We start from the raw sequence: 19,314 nt of genomic DNA, 5'->3' as shown, positions 1-19,314 counted from the left end.
CTGAAATCCTTCCTTTATGCATCCACATTTTAATGTGCTCATGCGTGAGCATATACACAAAAGATGCACATTCACATATGTGTTTTACAGACAGAAAACAATACAAAGTAATATTGGTTCAGTCATATAGTGGGAGCTGAGTAACAACATCATGTCACGCGCACGCATTTAAAGTACCTCAAAAGAAACAAAGTGGAAAAACAGGACACACGCAACTAGAGAACACCTGGGGAGTATTAGAATGAGTAAAACAGTGTGACTGACATCCACAGGTGCCTCTAACGAGGCTTCGCTTTGAGTGCCGCCTCCACTTCCTCCTCCGGCAGCAGGGTGTGCCACTGGGCGACTGGACGTCTGGGATTGGCTAACATCTCTGACCAGTGGCGCAGACCGACTCCCGTGGCCCCGTAACCCATGAAGGTCTTTCCAATGGGGTCGTTGCTCCCCAGTTTGTCATAGTCCAACACTGTGATGACGACCTGCACTTTCTGAAAGACCAAAGAGAAAGGGGGGTTATCAGGTCATCGCCACCATCAGGTCCACGGCTCCAGTCCACGATGGTGTGACCACACAGCCTACCTGTATCTGCTCAAAGGGGACCTCGAAGCTGAAACTCTCGTTGAAGTAAGGATTCAGCGTGTTTTTCTTCACCGTCGTCTTTTTCTTCTTGATCCGTTTGCCATTTTGCTGCAGAATGATCTTCACATACGGATCTTAAATAGAAGGAGAGGTTTTTTTCTACAAAGAAATATCCAAATGTTGAAATGACTCTCGATGATAATAATGGCAGGAGCCCTAATTACCCGATAAACCACCGACATCCATTTTCTTCAGATTCTTTGCCTCCATGATGTTCACTGTCAGCTTTCCAGCAGTGGGCACATATCTCAAAGAAATGCAGATATCCCCCAGTTTTTCTTGCTGAAAGGAAAGCATTATGGATTACTATCACGTAGCATCGCCATATTTGATTAAACTGCTCATTATTGTGATCGTTAATCACGAGAAGCAAGGCATAGAGTGTGTCATTTGGTAAATAATAAATCCACACAACAGAACATCTACAGCAAGATGCATCACACCTCCTCCTTTTCGCCGCTCTCCACGTCCCTCCATTGTTGCAGCGGCTGACCCAAATCAACGCTGTTCATGGGGATCTTAATCTCGCCGATCATGTCGTGCTTGGAGAAGCGGTCAAAGTCGAAAACTTGCAGCATCAAAGTCTTTCCGCCCAACTCTGCATACGGGATCTGGAACAAAGAGGTCGATTCAACGTTGGAACTGCAGAGACACGAGAAAGAGCAAACGAGACACACACACACAGCCTCCAGTCCGGGCACGTGGTACCTTGAAGATGAAGGTCTCGTTGAAGACGGGACATAAATTCTTGCGTTGAACTTTGGTCTCGTACTTCTTCTTTTTGTCCGGCAGCAAATAGACTTTGACGTAAGGGTCCGAGGTCCCCCCCATGTCCATAGCGGCCAGGTCCTGAGCCTGGAGGATGCCCACTATGAGCTTGGACCGGAAGAAAACAGAATGATCAGCGGCCATGAAGAAATTGTGTGTGTGTGTGTGTGTGTGTGTGTGTGTGTGTGTGTGTGTGTATCAACGGAACTACCTGGGCATCCGTGAAGTTGTAGTCCAATGAGAACTCCAGTTTTCCCAACTTTTCCTGTTCTTTCTCCTCTTCCTCTCCTGGCTTCTTCACGTCTCCCTCCTGCCACATTATTAAAGCATAAGTCACCAAGAAGATGTTGATCAGGTGAGATCACAAAACAAGGTGCTGCTGGAGATGACGTGCCTTCTCGCCACCCTCTCCTTCGCCTTCCTTCTCCTTTTTGCGGCGGCCCGTCTTCCTCTCCCTCACTTTCTTTGGCTTTTTCTTTTTCGCGAAGCACTTCTTGAAAAGACAGAAGATGCAGCACGCCACCAGAACCAGGACGACCACCACGATGGCTGCTATGGCCCAGGCGGGAACTGTTAAAAATAAAAAAGAAAGAAAAAGAGGGAAATTAACTCATCGCTAGCCACTGGATGCGAGATGGGAAAATGCCAGAAATGAGTGGATGGATGAAGACAACCAATAAAAGAAAAAAAAAACTCAATCTCAAACAGTGTAGACATTTAAACACTAGCTTCTTCATCCAAGGATTTATCAAGAGGAGTAATATTTCAAACATCTTGAGATTACGTCAAAGTAAAATTCCACTCTGATAAATCAGTTCCGGTTGCAGTTAGGCGTCGAAACAACGATACATTGATACCGGCGCTTTGTTTTGGAGAGTTTTCTTGTTTTCACGTGCGTGTTGTCTGGGGACGGTCAGATGGGCCTGAATGCGTGGTGTCAGCAACACCCGTCTCCACAATCTGATAATCGCCCGCTGTAAGCCGGGAGTGGCCCTTTACCAACACACTCCCCAGCAGCGCGGCTGGTCATTAGGCGACTTACTCACAGCACCGCAGCAGCAGCCGTTAATTAGAGGAGAGACATTTCTCCCACTTTGGTTTGCAAAAGGTACGAAGGTCACAAATAGCTGAGATAATGACGAGAAAACAAGCTTCAATCCCTTCATGTTATTTGTTATACGTACACTCGGACCTTTAAAAAAGAAGACACAATCATACAAATTACAGTATATTTCTGTAAAATGCGTGAACTCGTCGAAGCGGCGTACTTGGCAGGTGGCCGAGGTCACTGGCGAACTTCTCCTTCATGTGCTTGTAGTCGTGGCCGGGGTGATGCTCGGGGTGCTCGTGCTCGTGCACGTGCGCGTGCTCGTGCTCGTGGCGCTCCGTGTGCGAGTGCTCGTGGCGAGCGGCCTCGGTGACCTCCTCCCGCTCCGGCTCCTCCGGCTCCGCGGCCCTCCGGCTCCGGGCCCCTGCGCCGCCCAACCTCATGGCAGCTGTGGGGCAACAGTAGGGTCAGTGCAGTTATTGTTCGGCGCGTTGGACGATGTGCGTCGCGTCGGCTCCCTGCGGGCGGGGAGGGTCCACGGCGCCGGGGGGCGTCTTCAGGCCGGATGATCGACATGGCCGACCCAAATCTCTCTACGTCAGCTCTCCCACCGTTTGCCCCGTCCCCATTTTTATGTCATGACTGCCTATGCATGCGACTGGATTAAACCGTGGCACTACAGTATTAATCCTAAATCCCTCCTCAAAGCTGAAATAAACAAGGGCCGGTGTCCTCATTCAATTTTCAAAGGGTGTAGTAGGGCAAATATTGTTGTGGTTTCTAGTTTTAATTCATATTTATTTGCATACTTGTAAAAATCATTAATTACATGTGAAATATATATATATATATATATATATAACGGAACAGAATATAAAAGAAAACAATATTTTGTTGCATGAGCGCAAGAAAAATTTCTGTTTGCAGAAATACCGACTCACACGAAATGCATGTAATATATTTACATTAACAGGTAAATCCTTTACACAAGAAAACAGGTGCACTATGCATTCATATTGTTCCAACCGAAATGTGTTGTTGGTATAGAAGAAAAATCTTTTGCATATTCATCTCACCTGTCGATGGGTCCTTTGGATTCCCTTTATTCTCTCAGTGCTTCTGGAGCAACTTTGGCTTCAAAGTGGTTTTCTTGTAGCTCCCCCTTTGGCACGTTGGAGCCCCTCACGCGCTCATCGTTCCTTCGCTGCGCCGCTGACTGCTGGCAGGCTCCCTGCAAACCCTTTCCCTCAAAGCCAAAGCACTGTCAAATCACTAGAGCAGCGTTGTGATCTAATCCCCCCCCCTACCCCCACCCCGGAGGATAGAAGGCCCACAACACATCTGTTGCTACATCTAGGAACATTAAAAAAAAAAAAAAATCCATGAAGGGAAAGAGAACGTTTTGATACATGAAACGTCTCCTGTTAAAGATTTCACATATGAACAAGTTCAGGCTGCCCTTGTCGAGTGTGGAAAAGTGGCTGATAAAACATGGCATGATTGCGTTCATCCATTGAAGAGATTGTGGTGCAGCAGAGCCTTCACTAATCTGCTTCCCTTGCAGTCGATCGTACCAACAGGTTTCAGTGAGAGTGGGCTTCCCACGGCTTATAATCCAACTGTACAAAACACACACGTATTTGGAGCAAACTGTAATCCCCGGGCACACCGCCATTATGTCGCACTGCTACATCTGGAGAGCTCAGTGGCTACAACCCAACGTTCAACAGCCTCCTAATAGAGTACTAACATGCATAAGTGAACTAACAAAAGGCAAGTATTGATTGTATCAGACTTTGGGTCATTATATTACAAGTTTTTTTTTCCTCCAGAAGTGAGGGTATGTTCCGCAATAGTGCAAACCATTACAATTATACACCAAGTTTACACTGCTACTCTCAGTCATAGTGAAGCAAATCTTTTCCTTCATTACTCATTTGTGACTTCTCAGGTTTCTTTAGTCTGAAACTCAAACAGTACTTTGCCTCACCGCAGGCCAGTTTGTTGACAACTCACTCTTATCTTTGCTGAACCTTGTCAACCACAGTCTTGTTGCCTGATGTTTAACACTAAGCTCCCACCCAACAGTGACTACGCAAAATCCCACAGTGTCATCTTTACAGCTTTCTAGAGGGGCAAATGGGACATTAGAAAAAGTACAGAAAACGTCCGCACTGCATCTCGAGCTGTGTTAACAAGACAACCAGTGCTCGTAAAAGACAACAAATCAGCATAGTTTAGCTTTATTGAAACGTTCAATTACATTGCAGATAATTTATTTGACTCAAAATGGTTGTAACTTTCAAATGTTGGGTAACATCCAACAGTGGAATGCATGAGACAAAGTGACAGATGAGATTTCAGTTTTTGGCACAATATAAAAGCAATTTTTTCAACTTGGGTTTAAAGGAACAATTGAGGTATTTTGTTATTTTCCTTTGAACTTCTCTTGTGCCTGTAGTACAAGAATAAAGTTTGTAGTAAGTTTTGTTGATACTGTATAGTTTAATAGAGTAGAAAAAGTGCCAGAAAAAGTGTCCGATATTTTGTGGGAACTATGAATCTATTGAAAGCTTATTTGTGCGTCTGTGTGTAGTGACGGTCACAGAGTGTGTTTATCAAAGAGGTATTCTCCCATAGCACCATGCGCCTCAGATGCACTGATTCGGGTCAGACTGCCGATGTGGTCGCCCAGTTTCTTAATGGTGTCATGGCTGTCAGCGAGGAAGTGCTGCTCCAGGAAGTCACACAGCTACAAAAGGAAGAAAAAAAAAAGGCAAGCGATAGGAATGTTACAGGAGGTGAGAAATTAGGAGTGAGCTTATATTACACAACCCTTGAATCATAGTTTAAGCCTGATGCATAGCAAACTGAAGCACAATAGATTTTTATTTGCCGTCTTTTGTTCCATATTCAAGATGTCAGCTAAACAAACACTTACATGAGAGTCAGTGTGGGAGCTGGCTCTGCGGTGCAGATCGAGGACACATGTGTTGAGGGACTTCTGGTAGTCCAGGGAGAAGGACATTGCATCCACACCACCGGCCCAGTCCTGTCTACTTGGTTTCTAGAACAGTTTCATAATTGGAAAAATACATCAATCAGAACAGCAGGCTTGAAAATGCCACCTAAAAAAAAAAAATGAATACTTTGACTTACAGAAATGGTCTGAAGCAAAATTCGACCTCCTCTCAAGTTCTGATATTCCAGCAGCTTCTCGGCCTGTTGCCTCTCTTTCCCAGAAAGCTCCAGGAAAAAAGAGGAGAATTTTGGCAGGGCAACGTCATCCCTGTCAAAATACATCCCCTAGAAGAGAGGAACAGGGTTTTGATACATTCAAGTGCAGACAGAGAAACTATCGAAGAGGCGACTTGCCAGCCGATTTGCCAGAGACATTTTAGTACAAAAGAAAATCAAATGACAAATTCCACTCTTCATTAACATGAATGAAAATGTAACAAATCACACCAGAGAAAGATGCGCGTAGGAGGCATTGAGCTTCAGGTTGATGAGTTTGTTTATTTCTCCTTCGGTCTCCAAATGGAAGTTTTGTTTTACGACGGACTGCATTTCTGAAAAAAAGACAAACATTCAATCAAAGAGTAATGTTGAAAATATTCACTCCCAGTTAAGACAATATTCATGGACTTACTTAAATCCTGTCCAAACGACAAAGAAAAACGTCCTTCCTTTTGCTCTCACTAACGGTAACGTTATCGCGACTGACTCACGCTTCACTCGCCTGCTGAAGGAAGCTTATCGAAGGTCTGCACGTCTTTTTAAGGCCACCCTTCATGCAACCGGTGTTTATCGGCTTCAGTGAAACACCAAGCAGACATTACTCGCGTGTTATTAAAGTGGAAGGAGTCTCCAGTCGGGTACTGGGACGGTTCCACTGACGCATGTGACCTGCGCATCCGTCAAAGAACGAATAACGTTAGATATCATTACACTTACTTCTAGGCCCTGACTTAAGTTAGTTTTGTTTTTTAATAAGTTACGTTAGCTACTGATGCTATCATGTTAGCTTACACAAGTTAGCGCTAGCATTGGCTATTGTTTAGCTAACATGGCTAACGTCAGCTAATGTTTGGCTAACATTAGCCATGTTGGCTCCAAGCAGTACAGCTATTAGTTAACAGCATGCGCCCTCGGGCTCAAACAGTGCGTTGAAAGTGTCGTTTGCAGGGTCACCTTTCTCCCGTTTGTCACTCACCGTGTGCTGTGGATGAACGCTGCCCTACTCCGTCTGTAATGTGGCGTTAGCTCAGCTGTTTTTATGCGCTTTGCCATGGCGGTGGTTAATTGTGCGACTCTACTGCCCCCTGTCGGGTTGGGGACGAGTTACATGCTTCAGACAAAACGAGGTTGTGTCAGGGTGGTCAATCCTAACAACCTAAATATAACAACCCCGTGTTATGTCATTTGTATAATGATTTTGAGTAAAAAGAATCATAGGTCACTGAGCCATGATATAGAAAGATGATTAATGAATGAATGAAGAAAAAAAGGGATGCAGAATGAGCCGTTAAAAAGAGGAAGCATAAGAGTGGGGATTGTAAGCAGACCTTGTTTGTCAAGCAATGAACATCCACTCATTACGACCATCAAAACATAGTTTACGCTGGCATGTAAGCTGCAGGTAGGCTTTAAAGCTAGTCTCACAGCGGATGGGAAGTCAGTGAATGTGCTGGAGGAGGCTGATAAGAGGAGAAAAGTCACATTTTCCTCTTGTGTGACACAGGCGCAGTGTTGCATGCTGCAATTCTACAGCAAATGAATTTATCTTGTGAATATAGACAGACTTTGCACAGAAAGGCCTCATGTACTGTTAGTCGGAGTCAAAGCAGAACCAGAAGTCCACTGGAGTAGTGTGTTTAAATTTAGAGTCGTTTGTTGGTAACAAGTGCAAATCTTCAAATGGTAAAAGAGAGAGAAAGCAAATGATCATGCAAACAGCAGCTAAATATAACACGAGTGAATCAAAATGTTTTTAATAAAAGCAATGGTTCTGCTCAATATCTATTACATCTGCTTATTATCGCTCTGAATGTATTATAGTGTAAGATGGGAAGAATCAATATAACTATGTTCTAAGGTTATTTCCTCCTCATATTTCCTTCATGAACAACATTCAACATCGATTTCTTTGACACCGCTGTGCTTTTATTAGGCACGTCAGCAGAGCCACGAACACTGACATTGCTTTGTGGTCTTTTGACATTGTGTTGGTGACGTTTGTTCATTCACAGTTCCTTATATAGATTACCACAAGGAAGCTATGAATACCAGCTCTCTGAAGAGCAATTACTGTTCTCTGAAACCAGCCCAACCTAAGAGATTAGACATTCATTTCAACTGCATCATTAAATAATAAAATCCCAATAGAAAACAACACAAATGTAAATTGTATTGAGCAGCATCTGTAACCTTTGCCCCCTGTTTTTGTATTTATTTGCACATCATAAAGATAAACAGGCAGTCACACACATGAAACTTGTAATCACAAACAGCGGCAAAGGTAAAGCAATTACCAGCACTAAACATGTAAATAGGGGTTTACTTGATGGACTTACCTTTGACAAGTAGCCCGTTAATAAGGAAGTAGCAGGCGGGGCAAAGGTCTCTGTGGTTGTACAGGGCGAAAAAGGAGAAGCAGTTATTTACTTAGCCACTTGCCAATATGAGAAGGGACCAGAGGTTGCAGAAGGAGGAAAAGGTTAAGAATTAAAAGTCAACAGAATAAAGTTAATATTGAACCGCTTCAGCCCGTGCACTAAGAACTTCTTCAGCTGCCTAAAGTCTTGTTGTTTCCGTCAGCACACTTATGGCAGCGCTGAGAGCCTGAGACGTAAAGGGTACCTCGACAGTACAAAGGGATTTTTAAACCTTCATACAATGTGTGAGGCTTGACAGAAGCTCACAGCGATGAAGCCTTTTTCTTTCACAATCACCTCAGACCACTTTCTGCTGTGTGTCTCCCTCAGTCTGCTCTGGGTAAGTCCTTTTTTTCATTTACTGTAATCAGATGGTGTACCTACAAAACCACAGAGATGGTTTTACTGCAAAATACAAACCGTAAGTTCAGACAACGCAGTTCAATTGTCTTAAATATGAGAAAAACAAAAAGAACAAAATGAAGGATTTTCTCGGAAGATGAATTCATTCTCACTCACTTCCTCAGAGAAACAGAAGAGTGAATGAGGAAATAACTTTATGTAAAACTTAAAGGAAACGGCCCCCAGTTGTTGGTATCTCGCTTACTGTATATTCTAAACAAGGTCATATAGCAGACAATTGTTTTGTAATACTTTCTGTCTGTATTTGTTAGCACAACAGATTTTTAAGTAATGTAACAGTCATAGAAAATGCAGAATTTAAGGAACGTCTGTGCACAAATACGTAGATATTTAATGAACAGGATTTGGTATTAAAAAAAGGAAGGCAAAAGCAGGACAGTTGTGTAGAAGTCAATAATTATTATGAACTCTTTTATTAGTAGGATCCAGATTCATAATAATTATTGGCTTTTGCCTTCCTGTTTTTAATGAGCTATTTGCTGTTGGAGACAGTTGCATCATTATGTTTCTTTCTTAAATTGTGTGAATGCTAAAAAGAACGTCGGAGAAGCTGTGATCTATTTTTAACTTGCATTACATTTCTCTATTTGAGAGTCCAGTCAGAACATTCTGCACATTATGAACTCATTTTTTAAAAGCCAAGGCTTTTTCTCCGTACTACTTGTGTTCTGTTTCTAGGTTGTCACTGACTCAAACTCTACAGTGAGCCCATTGGCCCCAACGCCTACACACACAACAGCAATGAACACAACAGCAATGAAGAAAACAGCAATGAACACAACAGCAACGACCACAACAGCAATGAAGACAACAGCAATGAACACAACAGCAACGACCACAACAGCAATGAAGACAACAGCAATGAAAACAACAGCAATGAAGACAACAGCAATGAACACAACAGCAACGACCACAACAGCAATGAAGACAACAGCAATGAAGAAAACAGCAATGAACACAACAGCAACGACCACAACAGCAATGAAGAAAACAGCAATGAACACAACAGCAACGACCACAACAAAAATGACCACAACACCGTCGACAACTCTTTCAACGACAAAAGCACGTGAGTTTGAGCCGCTGAGCCTCTTTGATCTAGGCGACATATCTGCATTAACATCACTGGATACTCATTTGTTGCAGCCACAGGTGGGTCATCTCACAGTTAGAATCAGGCATTTTGCTTCTCAAATTCAAAAAAAGAAATTCTGTTACTATCAACAATTAAATAAAATAAAGTTAAATACATGACACTAAATACTAATGTCAATGTTGTTCCACACTCTTCCCGTAATGCAGAACATTTCAAATCAGTTGCACAAACTGAGAGCTGCAGTGGAAAATATGATTAACTCTACCCTCATATAATGTGTTATCTAGAGGTGTGTTACAAACTGCAAACCATCTAAACACCCGTCTGCTGACCTTCACAGGCCAGGTGGTGGCCATTGCTCTCGGCAATAATTGATTTCAAAAGGAATCGTTCAAAACGGGATTATAATTCATATCAAAGACACATTTAAATGTTAAAATTAAATATTTTTTTTCAATGTCCATCCTCTCGTCTGTCTTTTTTTAAAACAGAGTTATGAATATAAAGTTCCATTGCTGACAATGAATCCCCCTAAATGTTAAATGCTGTTTGTTTAAGTCCAGTGAAGGGGAGATAAATGTCACATGGGAAAAATAAATCTCAGGCTACATCCACATTAATACTAAAAAGTGGGGGACATCCTCAACACTTTGATTGAACATGATTATTGTATTGTATTATGTGTATTTAAACAGATGAATGTTTATTTTCATTCTAGCTCCTCGTAACGCTGAAGAGTTTAAATCGGTGAATCAAACTGAGACCAGTATCACTCTGCAGTGGAAGAAAGTGGGCGACATACTCAACTATAAACTAGATGTCAATGGAACAACAATAAACGTCACTGCATCAATGGAAGAAGAATATGTGACCCGCACAATCAATAACCTCACATGTGGGATCAAATACAAATTCACTCTTTTCACCCTGTTTGATGAGGTCACCAGCAGTGGAGTCCCACACGAGGCAGTCACTGGTAAGTGGTTTTCCTCTAATATAGAATGTAACTAAGGCTCACACATGGCTCTGTGAACTTATGATATTACTTAAAGGTTCTCAATCACAGAAAGAAGACGCTGACTTTATCGTTTCAGCTGAAACAAATAATGGAATCATGTAAAATTATTATCCGTTTGAAAAAAACAACAGTGTTTTATTAAGAATAACTTGTGATCTTTTTATACCCACTTTTGGTTAAAATATCTTTCCCGTATCTTTTCACATTCCAGCTCCTTGTAACGCTAAAGAGTTAAAATCAGTGAATCAAACTGAGACCAGTATCACTCTGCAGTGGAAGAAAGTGGGCGACATCCTCAAGTATAAACTGGATGTCAATGGAACAACAATAAACGTCACTGCATCAATGGAAGAAGAATATGTGACCCGCACAATCAATAACCTCACATGTGGGATCAAATACAAATTCACTCTTTTCACCCTGTTTGATGAGGTCACCAGCAGTGGAGTCCCATACGATGCAGTCACTGGTAAGTGGTTTTCCTCTAATATAGAATGTAACTAAGGCACACACTCTCTCGCTCTGTGAACATATGATATTACTTAAAGGTTCTCAGTCACAGAAAGGAGACGCTCACTTTATCGTTTCAGCTGAAACAAATAATGGAATCATGTCAATTTATTATCTGTTTGAAAAAACAACAGTGTTTGATTAAGAGTAACTTGTGATCTTTATATTCTCACTTTTGGTTAAAATATCCTCACCATATCTTTTCACATTCCAGCTCCTTGTAACGCTGAAGACTTAAAATCGGTGAATCAAACTGAGACCAGTATCACTCTGCAGTGGAAGAAAGTGGACAACATACTCAATTATAAACTGGTTGTCAATGGAGAGCGGAAAGAAAGCGCCACGGGATCAATGGAAGAAGAATATGTGACCCACAAAATCTCAAACCTCACATGTGGGACCAGACACAACTTCACTCTTTTCACTGAATTTGAAAATATCACAAGCACCGGAGTGAACTACAGTGCACCCACTGGTAAGATGGAATTTACTCAACTCTTTTCATCCTGTTTGATCAAGTCCCCAGCAGTGGAGTCACATACGATGCAGTCACTGCTAGCTGGTTTCCTGTATTATATCATGTAACAAGAGCACACACATCGCTCTGTGAACATACAATATTACATAAAGGTTCTTAGTCACAGAAAGCAGACGCTCACTTCATCTGAAACAAATAATAGAATCATGTCAAATCATTTTCTGCAAAACAACAGTGTTTTATTAGGAGTAACTTGTCATCTTTTGATACTCACATTTGGTTAAAATATCTTTCCCGCATCTTTTCACATTCCAGCTCCTTGTAACGCTAAAGAGTTAAAATCAGTGGGTCAAACTGAGACCAGTATCACTCTGCAGTGGAAGAAAGTGGGCAACATACTCAATTATAAACTGGATGTCAATGGAACGACAATAAACGTCACTGCATCAATGGAAGAAGAATATGTGACCCGCACAATCAATAACCTCACATGTGGGTTCAAATACAAATTCACTCTTTTCACCCTGTTTGATGAGGTCACCAGCAGTGGAGTCCCATACGATGCAGTCACTGGTAAGTGGTTTTCCTCTAATATAGAATGTAACTAAGGCCCACACATGGCTCTGTGAACTTATGATATTACTTAAAGGTTCTCAATCACAGAAAGAAGACGCTGACTTTATCGTTTCAGCTGAAACAAATAATGGAATCATGTCAAATTATTATCCGTTTGAAAAAAACAACAGTGTTTTATTAAGAGTAGCTTGTGATCTTTTTATACTCACACAATATCTTTTCACATTCCAGCTCCTTGTAACGCTAAAGAGTTTAAATCAGTGGGTCAAACTGAGACCAGTATCACTCTGCAGTGGAAGAAAGTGGGCGACATCCTCAAGTATAAACTGGTTGTCAATGGAGAGCCGAAAGAAAACGTCACGGGATCAAAGGAAAAAGAAAATGTGACCCACAAAATCTCAAACCTCACATGTGGGACCAGATACAACTTCATTCTTTTTACTGAGTTTGAAAATGTCAGAAGCACCGGAGTGAACTACAGTGCACCCACTGGTAAGATTGCTTTCCCCTGATAAAACATTCATGGTAACTAAGGCTGATTGACTTCTACTACTCAACAACGGAACATCAGCCAGTAGATGCTGTGACCTGGGCCTGTAACCCTCTGACAGACCTCATAATAGGGGTTAGGCCTTCCACAAGTTGACCCTATACCTTTTTACGTGGGTTTTCAGTTCCCCCCATGGTGACTTCGGTCCAGGTGACCAAGCGCAACACGACCAGCGTCACCCTGCAGTGGCAGACAGTGAACCAAGACTGGGACTATTCTCTGACAGTGAACGAAATGCCCCAACAACCCCCAATTATAATCAAGCAGAGTGTTTCCTATTCGATGTCTTCCCTCACGCCCGGAACGAGGTATAATTTCAGCGTAGTAACGACGTTCTTTGGGCTCAACAGCAGGCTGTATGAAGACTTCACAGTGACGGGTACGCATGCGCTCAATGAATCATTAAGACTATGAATGATAATCCACAGTCTGTTTTAAATTGATTTTACATGCCAGGTTTTCACAAAGGGTTTTCTCTTTTTCTTTCAGCTCTGGACTGTACCTGGGACGTCACTAGCTCATCAATCCAAGGAGCTATCAAAGGCCTGTTCTCCAAGGCTACGGCCGATAACGGGACGCTCAGCAACGCCAAGCTGCAAGGATCCAAAGTGCTGTTCACTGACCTCTGGCCCGGTGCGACGTACATTGTTTCTGTCGTGTACGAAACAGAATCCAAATCCTTTCAACAGTGCCACCACGACGTGACAATCCGTGAGTTTATTTATAAAGAATTCAAAGCTTATTGGGGTTATTTGAAATGGTGAAGAATTATTATATGGACTGCAGCCACAATTACTGTATTATCAATTAATTCATTGGTTAGTCATTTTGATGACCAACAGTGACTGTTCTTTCGTTCAACTGCCAAAAATCCCCCAAAACCATTTGATGTAGGCCTACCCAACCAATAGTACAGAGAAGTTGGAATGATTGATAGAACGATAAGGCATTTTTTTTGTGTCTTGAGTTACTCATTAGATATGATCATAGCATTTGAGATAGTGCACTTTGGATTGGCTGTTGCACCATTACTTCCTCGCTGTATCGTTTGACTCATTTGGGATCGTAAAGGCGGATCTTCTTCACTTCCTCGCAGTTCCGTCACAGTTGACCGCCAGCTGTGAGTACTTTGACGCCGGGTATTCTGTCTTCGTCATCTGGAGTAAACCGGTTGGCGTGTGGACTTCAGTGGAGGTGAACGTGAGCGGGTGTACGCGCCTCGTGTGGCGAGATGAGGAACAACAACTCAAGATATCAGGGTTCCTGCCTGCCAGGAGATACGAGGTGTCTTTATATTCAAAGTCTGGGAATCGAAACAGTGGGGAACCGTTCGTCTTTTCATGTCTCACTGATCCAAGGGGTGAGTCAAAGTGACTTCCTTACTCTGTAGGGATAACCTTTTAACAACACGTTTTCATTTGTACATCTTCATCGTGATGTTTGGAATCAGTTATACAACCTGCTTTTTGTTTCTTCTCACCATAGGAGTCATTGCAGGGGCAGTGTTTGGTGTGTTGATTTTTTGTCTCCTGGTCTTTTTGGCTGTCTTCATTATTTTTAAAAGACCAGATATCATCGGGTTAGTGCTGTCCCCAGAGACCATTTCATGTTATTTCCACAGTCTAGTGAATCAGATTCAATTTAGGGACGATATTTGCTTTTCTTCCCACAGCAGAACGTCATTCATTGGTGGTACCAGAGAATCCATTAAAATGATCAAGTAAGTTGATGTTTCTACATAATGGTAACACCACAGACATGATATCTTTAATAAACACAGGGGATTAGAACAGAGGTCTTCAACAGGGGGTCCGTGGAGGTACTGCAGGGAGGTCGCAAAATTTCCAACAGTGCACCAGTTCACTCACAGCACCTTTCATGCAAATAAGACAGCCCCGGCACTAGCCAATCAGCGTTTATACTCACGTCTAAAGAGCGTGAAGCTCAAAAATAAACGATGGCGTTCCAAACTCCGTAGAATAGGGGGTCCCTGCTCCATCTCGCAAACAGTTTGGGGGCCTGAAAAACGTTGAAGACCCCTGGATTAGAAGATCGACAACTCATGAAAGTATACAGCATTTAAAATTAACGTCAATCGGTCGCGCGCCGGACATTTTTATGTGTCAATTGTCTTCAATACTATTACAGCTATGGGTCCAATGTTTTATTATTTTTTCCAGGGATATTCCTCTGGCAAAGTTTCCAGAACACTTCTACCATTTAAGTATGGATCAAGGCAGAGGTTTCAGCGAGGAATATGAGGTAAGTGCAGAAGCGTATCGTATTTTGTGTGTATGTGTCTCTCCGTTTGATCACATTCCGTCTCATCCGACTTCCACGCAGAGCCTCATTCCCGTCGGCGTGGAGCAAACAAAAGAGGCGGCTCTTCTACCCCAGAACAAACCGAGGAACCGCTTCAACAACATCCTGCCGTGTAAGCCCTCATCCATCGGGGTTCATGCCAAGCTTTGCCTGCTTTGGTGCTTCGCAACTGAACCATCGTTGGTTTCTTTTCATCCTAGATGACTGGTGTCGGGTGAGGCTAACTACACTCAACCACAGTGGAGCTTCCGACTACATCAACGCCTGCTACATGCCGGTAGGTACCGCTCCCAACCGGCAGAAGCTTAAAACGTGTGATTTCATGAGCACAACTCGATGTCGACTATCGCTTCCTAGGGCTACAAAAGCGACAGAGATTACATCGCCACCCAGGGTCCTCTGCCCGCCACGGTGAACGATTTTTGGAGAATGATCTGGGAACAAAGAGTAAAAGGCATCGTCATGGTCACCAACTGCACCGAGGGAGGACGGGTGAGTCATCAGGAAGGTTGTTATGACGCCGTACGAATGATTTCATGGGTGCAAACGGAATTATCGACATTTTGCCCCAATGTTGGGTGTTTTTTTGTCCCCAGACTAAGTGTGAGCAATACTGGCCTGCAGACAGAACGCCTTGCTCTCACGGAGAGCTGTTGGTCAGCATCAGATCCGAGCAGAAGGAGCCCAACTGGACATTGAGGGAATTTAGGGTGAAACATGTACGGAACATGTCCAAAATATCCAATCAATGTGTCAAAGCACAAAAATAGATGCATCAAATGCATTGGTTGGTTTGAGACTTATTTTGAGTTTCTCTATTTGATGATCTCCACAGAGGCATCACTCAGAGGAGCGCACCGTGAGACATTTTCACTTCACGGCCTGGCCCGACCACGGAGTCCCTCAGTGCACAGGCGTCCTGATTCAGTTCAGGGGGCTGGTGAGACAGCACATCGAGAGGGAAGGTGCTGCAGCGCCAACCGTGGTGCACTGCAGGTACAGAACTCCCTTTGCTTGTTGTCTGCAGAGCGGCTTTCAACAGAGGTCAAAAACTGGGGGCCATGAAGTTAGAATTTTACTTTTGAGACCCGGACACTCACTGCATACCATTGGCATTGTGTCCCTCTCTCAGTGCTGGGGTGGGAAGGACAGGCACTATCATTGCCCTGGATGTGCTGCTGCAGCAACTGGAGAGAGAGAGAGCCGTGGGAATCAACGGCTTCGTGCGAAAGATGAGACTGAGGCGCCCACACATGGTGCAAACGGAGGTAAAAGCGCTCGTCACATCAGGGAGAACCACGTAGTTCTTCACAGCCATACTCCACGTATTTCTTTTAGATATAAACTTTACTTCTCCTTAATGCGGAGTTAAAAGTACAAAAATAACCCACATTATTAGGGAACTGAGACCTGCCGAGCAGAATACACAGAATGCAGTTAAACTTCTGCTTTTCTAATGACTTGATTTTTCAGTCGCAGTACGTCTTTCTGCACCAATGCATCATGGACCGTCTGCAGCAGGACGAGGAGACCGAAGAGCACATATACGAGAATGCAGAAATGATTTACACCAACGCCACTGCACTCCGGGAGTTGACAAGGACCTAAACTACAAGATCGTTGGTGCGGTAGTCAGTCTGACGAATTATACTCAATGCTTTATTGTTATAAACTGTGAATATGCAAACATTTAAATTTTATATATTTACTGTAGATAGTCTTTAGGATTTTATTTAACCTGTTTGTGTGCTCCCCCATCTACAAAATGTGCATCGTTATGGTTATTATGTTGTGAGCAAAAAACACTCCAGGTGAATGAAAAAACATTTCAATTCCATTCATTAAAAAACAAGAAATGTGGGTAGAAAATACTGATTTTCTCTTTGTACAAGAAATAAACTACATGAAAACAGGAAACACTTTCATATCATTGTTGTCGACACTGAGAAGCTTCACATCGGGTGTAGATCTTGCGCTCTGAGCAGTTCCTTGGATTCCAATGTTCGTACTTAGCAGACACGACGCACGCACACACATACACACACACGTCACGGATTCTCCCCCATGTTGGCTTTACTTGGTGGGTCTTTGCTGTTGGAGAAGTAGCGCTGGATGAGTTCCTGCCTGGCCTGCAGGGCCTCAGGGTTGACATTGAATGGCACGGAGTTCTGGTTTCCCGGATGCAGGGGCTCGATCTTCCCGGCTGCCGGCGGTGCGGGGACCGAGAACTTTTTGGCGATGTTGTGCAGGACGCAGCACGCCTTGATGATGTCGGCCTTTTTGTCCAGAGAGCATTCTTGTGCAAAACCGAGCTGCATCAGACACCTGAAACGCCTCTTCATGGAGCCCAGCGTTGTCCGGATGACGTCGTGGATCTTTGCGTGGGCCTCGTTGAAGCGGATCTCCATGTCGTTGGCCGGTTCGGACACTGGGGTCATGACATGTTTGCTTAAGTGATAGCCCTTTCCTCCTGTAAGAGATCCGGGAGATAATGCGATCAATAAAAACTAGGACGGGTTCAGAGCTTAAATGGACAAAATCATGTTATTAGTGTGTATTGTCTAATAGGGTAACGTTCTGAACGATAACATGGGAACGTTTTTTCTGATGAAGACGTTACACATTGACCCTATAGTTTATTTAATTTAGCAAAACATATGCGTATATAGTTTGATAAATGTTGAGTGTATAACTATTTTCTAAAGAGCAACTCAAGGTGTGTGTGTGTTTTTGTGTGCCTGAGAGCGAGCTAATTATACACTGACATTTACTAAACTGGGGGGGGGGGGGTGAACATTCTTAATTGGGCTTTTTGTTTGCTTGTGTTTCACGCCTCACCAATAACCCAATAGGGCCCGTGCAGCTCCTCCTCCATTTCCCTCCCTTTGAAGGACGACTCCCACATCTCCTGCTCGCGCGTGCCGCCCACGCAGCACTTCTCCACGCTCAGCACGTTGCCCTCGGAGTCGCATATGAGCTGGCTCACCACCGTGGTGTAGCCCAGGCTGTTGACGAAGGACCTGAAGGTCTCCTTCTCGTACGGCGAGGCCCTGATCCGGAAGTGAGCCGGCGCCAACACGCCGAGCGCGTGGGGGATCCCGCACGCCCTCTTGATCTTGGCGGCGACGTGCAACTTGGCGTCGCGCAGCAGCGGGAACGAGATGAACTGATCGGCCATGCCCGCGATGACCTCGGACACCGTGCATATGGCGGCCGGGGGGTCGGCGAGCCCCGCCGGGCCGAGCCGCTGCAGCACGTCGGCGGAGGTCGCCCCGTGCGCGTAGTAGTTCAGCGCCACCATGACCGCCGCGTCCGCCGCCGCGGGGCTCCCGAAGGCCGCGCTCTTCATGCGGATGCGGACGGCGTCCGCGACGAAGGCGACGCACGGTCTGGTGAGGTGGAACATCTGGAACAAGGCGTCGTCGTCAAAGTCGTCCAAAGTGTCCGCGGAGTCCGGCGCGAGGAGCTCCTCGTGCAGCGCGAGCCACACCGGCAGAGCGAAGGCCATTCGGTCACGAGTGCGGTCAAACACGTGCAGCTCTGGCCGGAAGAGGGTCGACGAGTATTATTTGAGCAACAAACGATCTAAAAGAATAAATAAATGAGGCCTCAGGTACAATGGAGGCAGGGTCTTCTTCTTTCAGACGGTCTGCAAGGCTCGGCTGTATCGCCCCCCAGTGGGCAGGAATGAAGCAGTCTTTGAATTCACAATAAAGGGAATAAGAGTCCTGTAGTCATTTCAATGCAACGTTCTTCAACCCTCCTATTACTTTTGGGGTCAATTTGGGGGGTTGTTCGACCCCAGGCCGTTTTGGCTGTATAAAACACATAAGGTCGTACACAGGTCAGACACAAAATATGCACCTGCAAACCCAAGCACTTGCACCTGCAGGATATAATCAAATGATCTACAAAGTAACACATTTGAGCCAATTTGGGTTTGGTGGGGGGGTTGGAGGTGGGACTGCTGGGCTACTGTGAGACTCACCACCTGACCAGCAGCCTTCTAAAGTGTTCATCTTGGTGCTTTGGCTGCTTTATTATTCTGCTCTCTCTCACAACTGAAATGACTTCTAAAGAAAGAATTTCTGTCAATGAGGTTTTGTCACAGCTCTTTGATCATGTGACGTAGAGGAGAATGTGTCTGAGACAAAAGATGATGTTGAGGAGGACTCTGATTATGAGGCATCCTCCTCTGATGAGAATAAGACCCTCATTGTTGACCCTCC

At 44.1% G+C, this 19,314-nt stretch overlaps 4 protein-coding genes across 10 annotated transcripts; 1 reads left to right on the top strand and 3 right to left on the bottom strand.

Annotated features, from left to right (window-relative positions):
* Positions 1-27: 27 nt before the first annotated feature.
* Positions 28-4,085, bottom strand: syt5b (synaptotagmin Vb). The gene is made up of 9 exons (XM_037463319.2): positions 3,532-4,085; positions 2,676-2,903; positions 1,802-1,977; positions 1,619-1,717; positions 1,348-1,515; positions 1,083-1,250; positions 804-921; positions 580-713; positions 28-488 (listed from the first exon to the last, which is right to left on the bottom strand). The coding sequence occupies exons 2-9, from the start codon at positions 2,896-2,898 to the stop codon at positions 279-281; spliced, it is 1,296 nt and encodes a 431-aa protein (XP_037319216.1). The 5' UTR covers positions 2,899-2,903; positions 3,532-4,085; the 3' UTR covers positions 28-278.
* Positions 4,086-4,682: 597 nt separating this feature from the next.
* zgc:56095 (Ferritin, lower subunit-like) lies at positions 4,683-6,783 on the bottom strand. 2 transcript variants are annotated; one of them, XM_062560159.1, is made up of 5 exons: positions 6,672-6,783; positions 5,924-6,027; positions 5,615-5,761; positions 5,397-5,522; positions 4,683-5,207 (listed from the first exon to the last, which is right to left on the bottom strand). In XM_062560159.1, the coding sequence occupies exons 2-5, from the start codon at positions 6,023-6,025 to the stop codon at positions 5,058-5,060; spliced, it is 525 nt and encodes a 174-aa protein (XP_062416143.1). In that variant the 5' UTR covers positions 6,026-6,027; positions 6,672-6,783; the 3' UTR covers positions 4,683-5,057. The 2 variants fall into 2 exon arrangements, with proteins under 2 accessions (XP_062416143.1, XP_062416144.1); XM_062560160.1 differs by lacking the exon at positions 6,672-6,783 and adding an exon at positions 6,108-6,364.
* A 1,283-nt stretch (positions 6,784-8,066) lies between these two features.
* LOC119212575 (receptor-type tyrosine-protein phosphatase H-like) lies at positions 8,067-16,947 on the top strand. 6 transcript variants are annotated; one of them, XM_062559965.1, is made up of 21 exons: positions 8,068-8,452; positions 9,214-9,292; positions 9,323-9,604; positions 10,350-10,607; positions 10,861-11,118; positions 11,374-11,634; positions 11,953-12,210; positions 12,445-12,705; positions 12,888-13,142; positions 13,253-13,474; positions 13,860-14,123; positions 14,249-14,342; positions 14,436-14,483; positions 14,944-15,025; positions 15,107-15,197; positions 15,286-15,362; positions 15,443-15,577; positions 15,682-15,804; positions 15,921-16,081; positions 16,218-16,353; positions 16,559-16,947. In XM_062559965.1, the coding sequence occupies exons 1-21, from the start codon at positions 8,384-8,386 to the stop codon at positions 16,691-16,693; spliced, it is 3,549 nt and encodes a 1,182-aa protein (XP_062415949.1). In that variant the 5' UTR covers positions 8,068-8,383; the 3' UTR covers positions 16,694-16,947. The 6 variants fall into 6 exon arrangements, with proteins under 6 accessions (XP_062415951.1, XP_062415949.1, XP_062415948.1 ...); XM_062559964.1 differs by having other exon boundaries at positions 9,214-9,604; positions 14,439-14,483; XM_062559963.1 differs by having other exon boundaries at positions 9,214-9,604.
* si:dkey-197c15.6 (putative nuclease HARBI1) lies at positions 16,941-18,721 on the bottom strand. Its single transcript, XM_037463348.2, has 2 exons — positions 17,924-18,721; positions 16,941-17,555 (listed from the first exon to the last, which is right to left on the bottom strand). The coding sequence occupies exons 1-2, from the start codon at positions 18,591-18,593 to the stop codon at positions 17,134-17,136; spliced, it is 1,092 nt and encodes a 363-aa protein (XP_037319245.2). The 5' UTR covers positions 18,594-18,721; the 3' UTR covers positions 16,941-17,133.
* Between the last annotated feature and the right edge of the window lie 593 nt (positions 18,722-19,314).

This window comes from Pungitius pungitius, chromosome 21 (assembly GCF_949316345.1).
Source record: "Pungitius pungitius chromosome 21, fPunPun2.1, whole genome shotgun sequence".
NCBI classification, from domain to species: domain Eukaryota; kingdom Metazoa; phylum Chordata; class Actinopteri; order Perciformes; family Gasterosteidae; genus Pungitius; species Pungitius pungitius.
The sequence above is the reverse complement of the archived record's forward strand: the minus strand, read 5'-3'. Positions and strand labels throughout refer to the sequence as shown.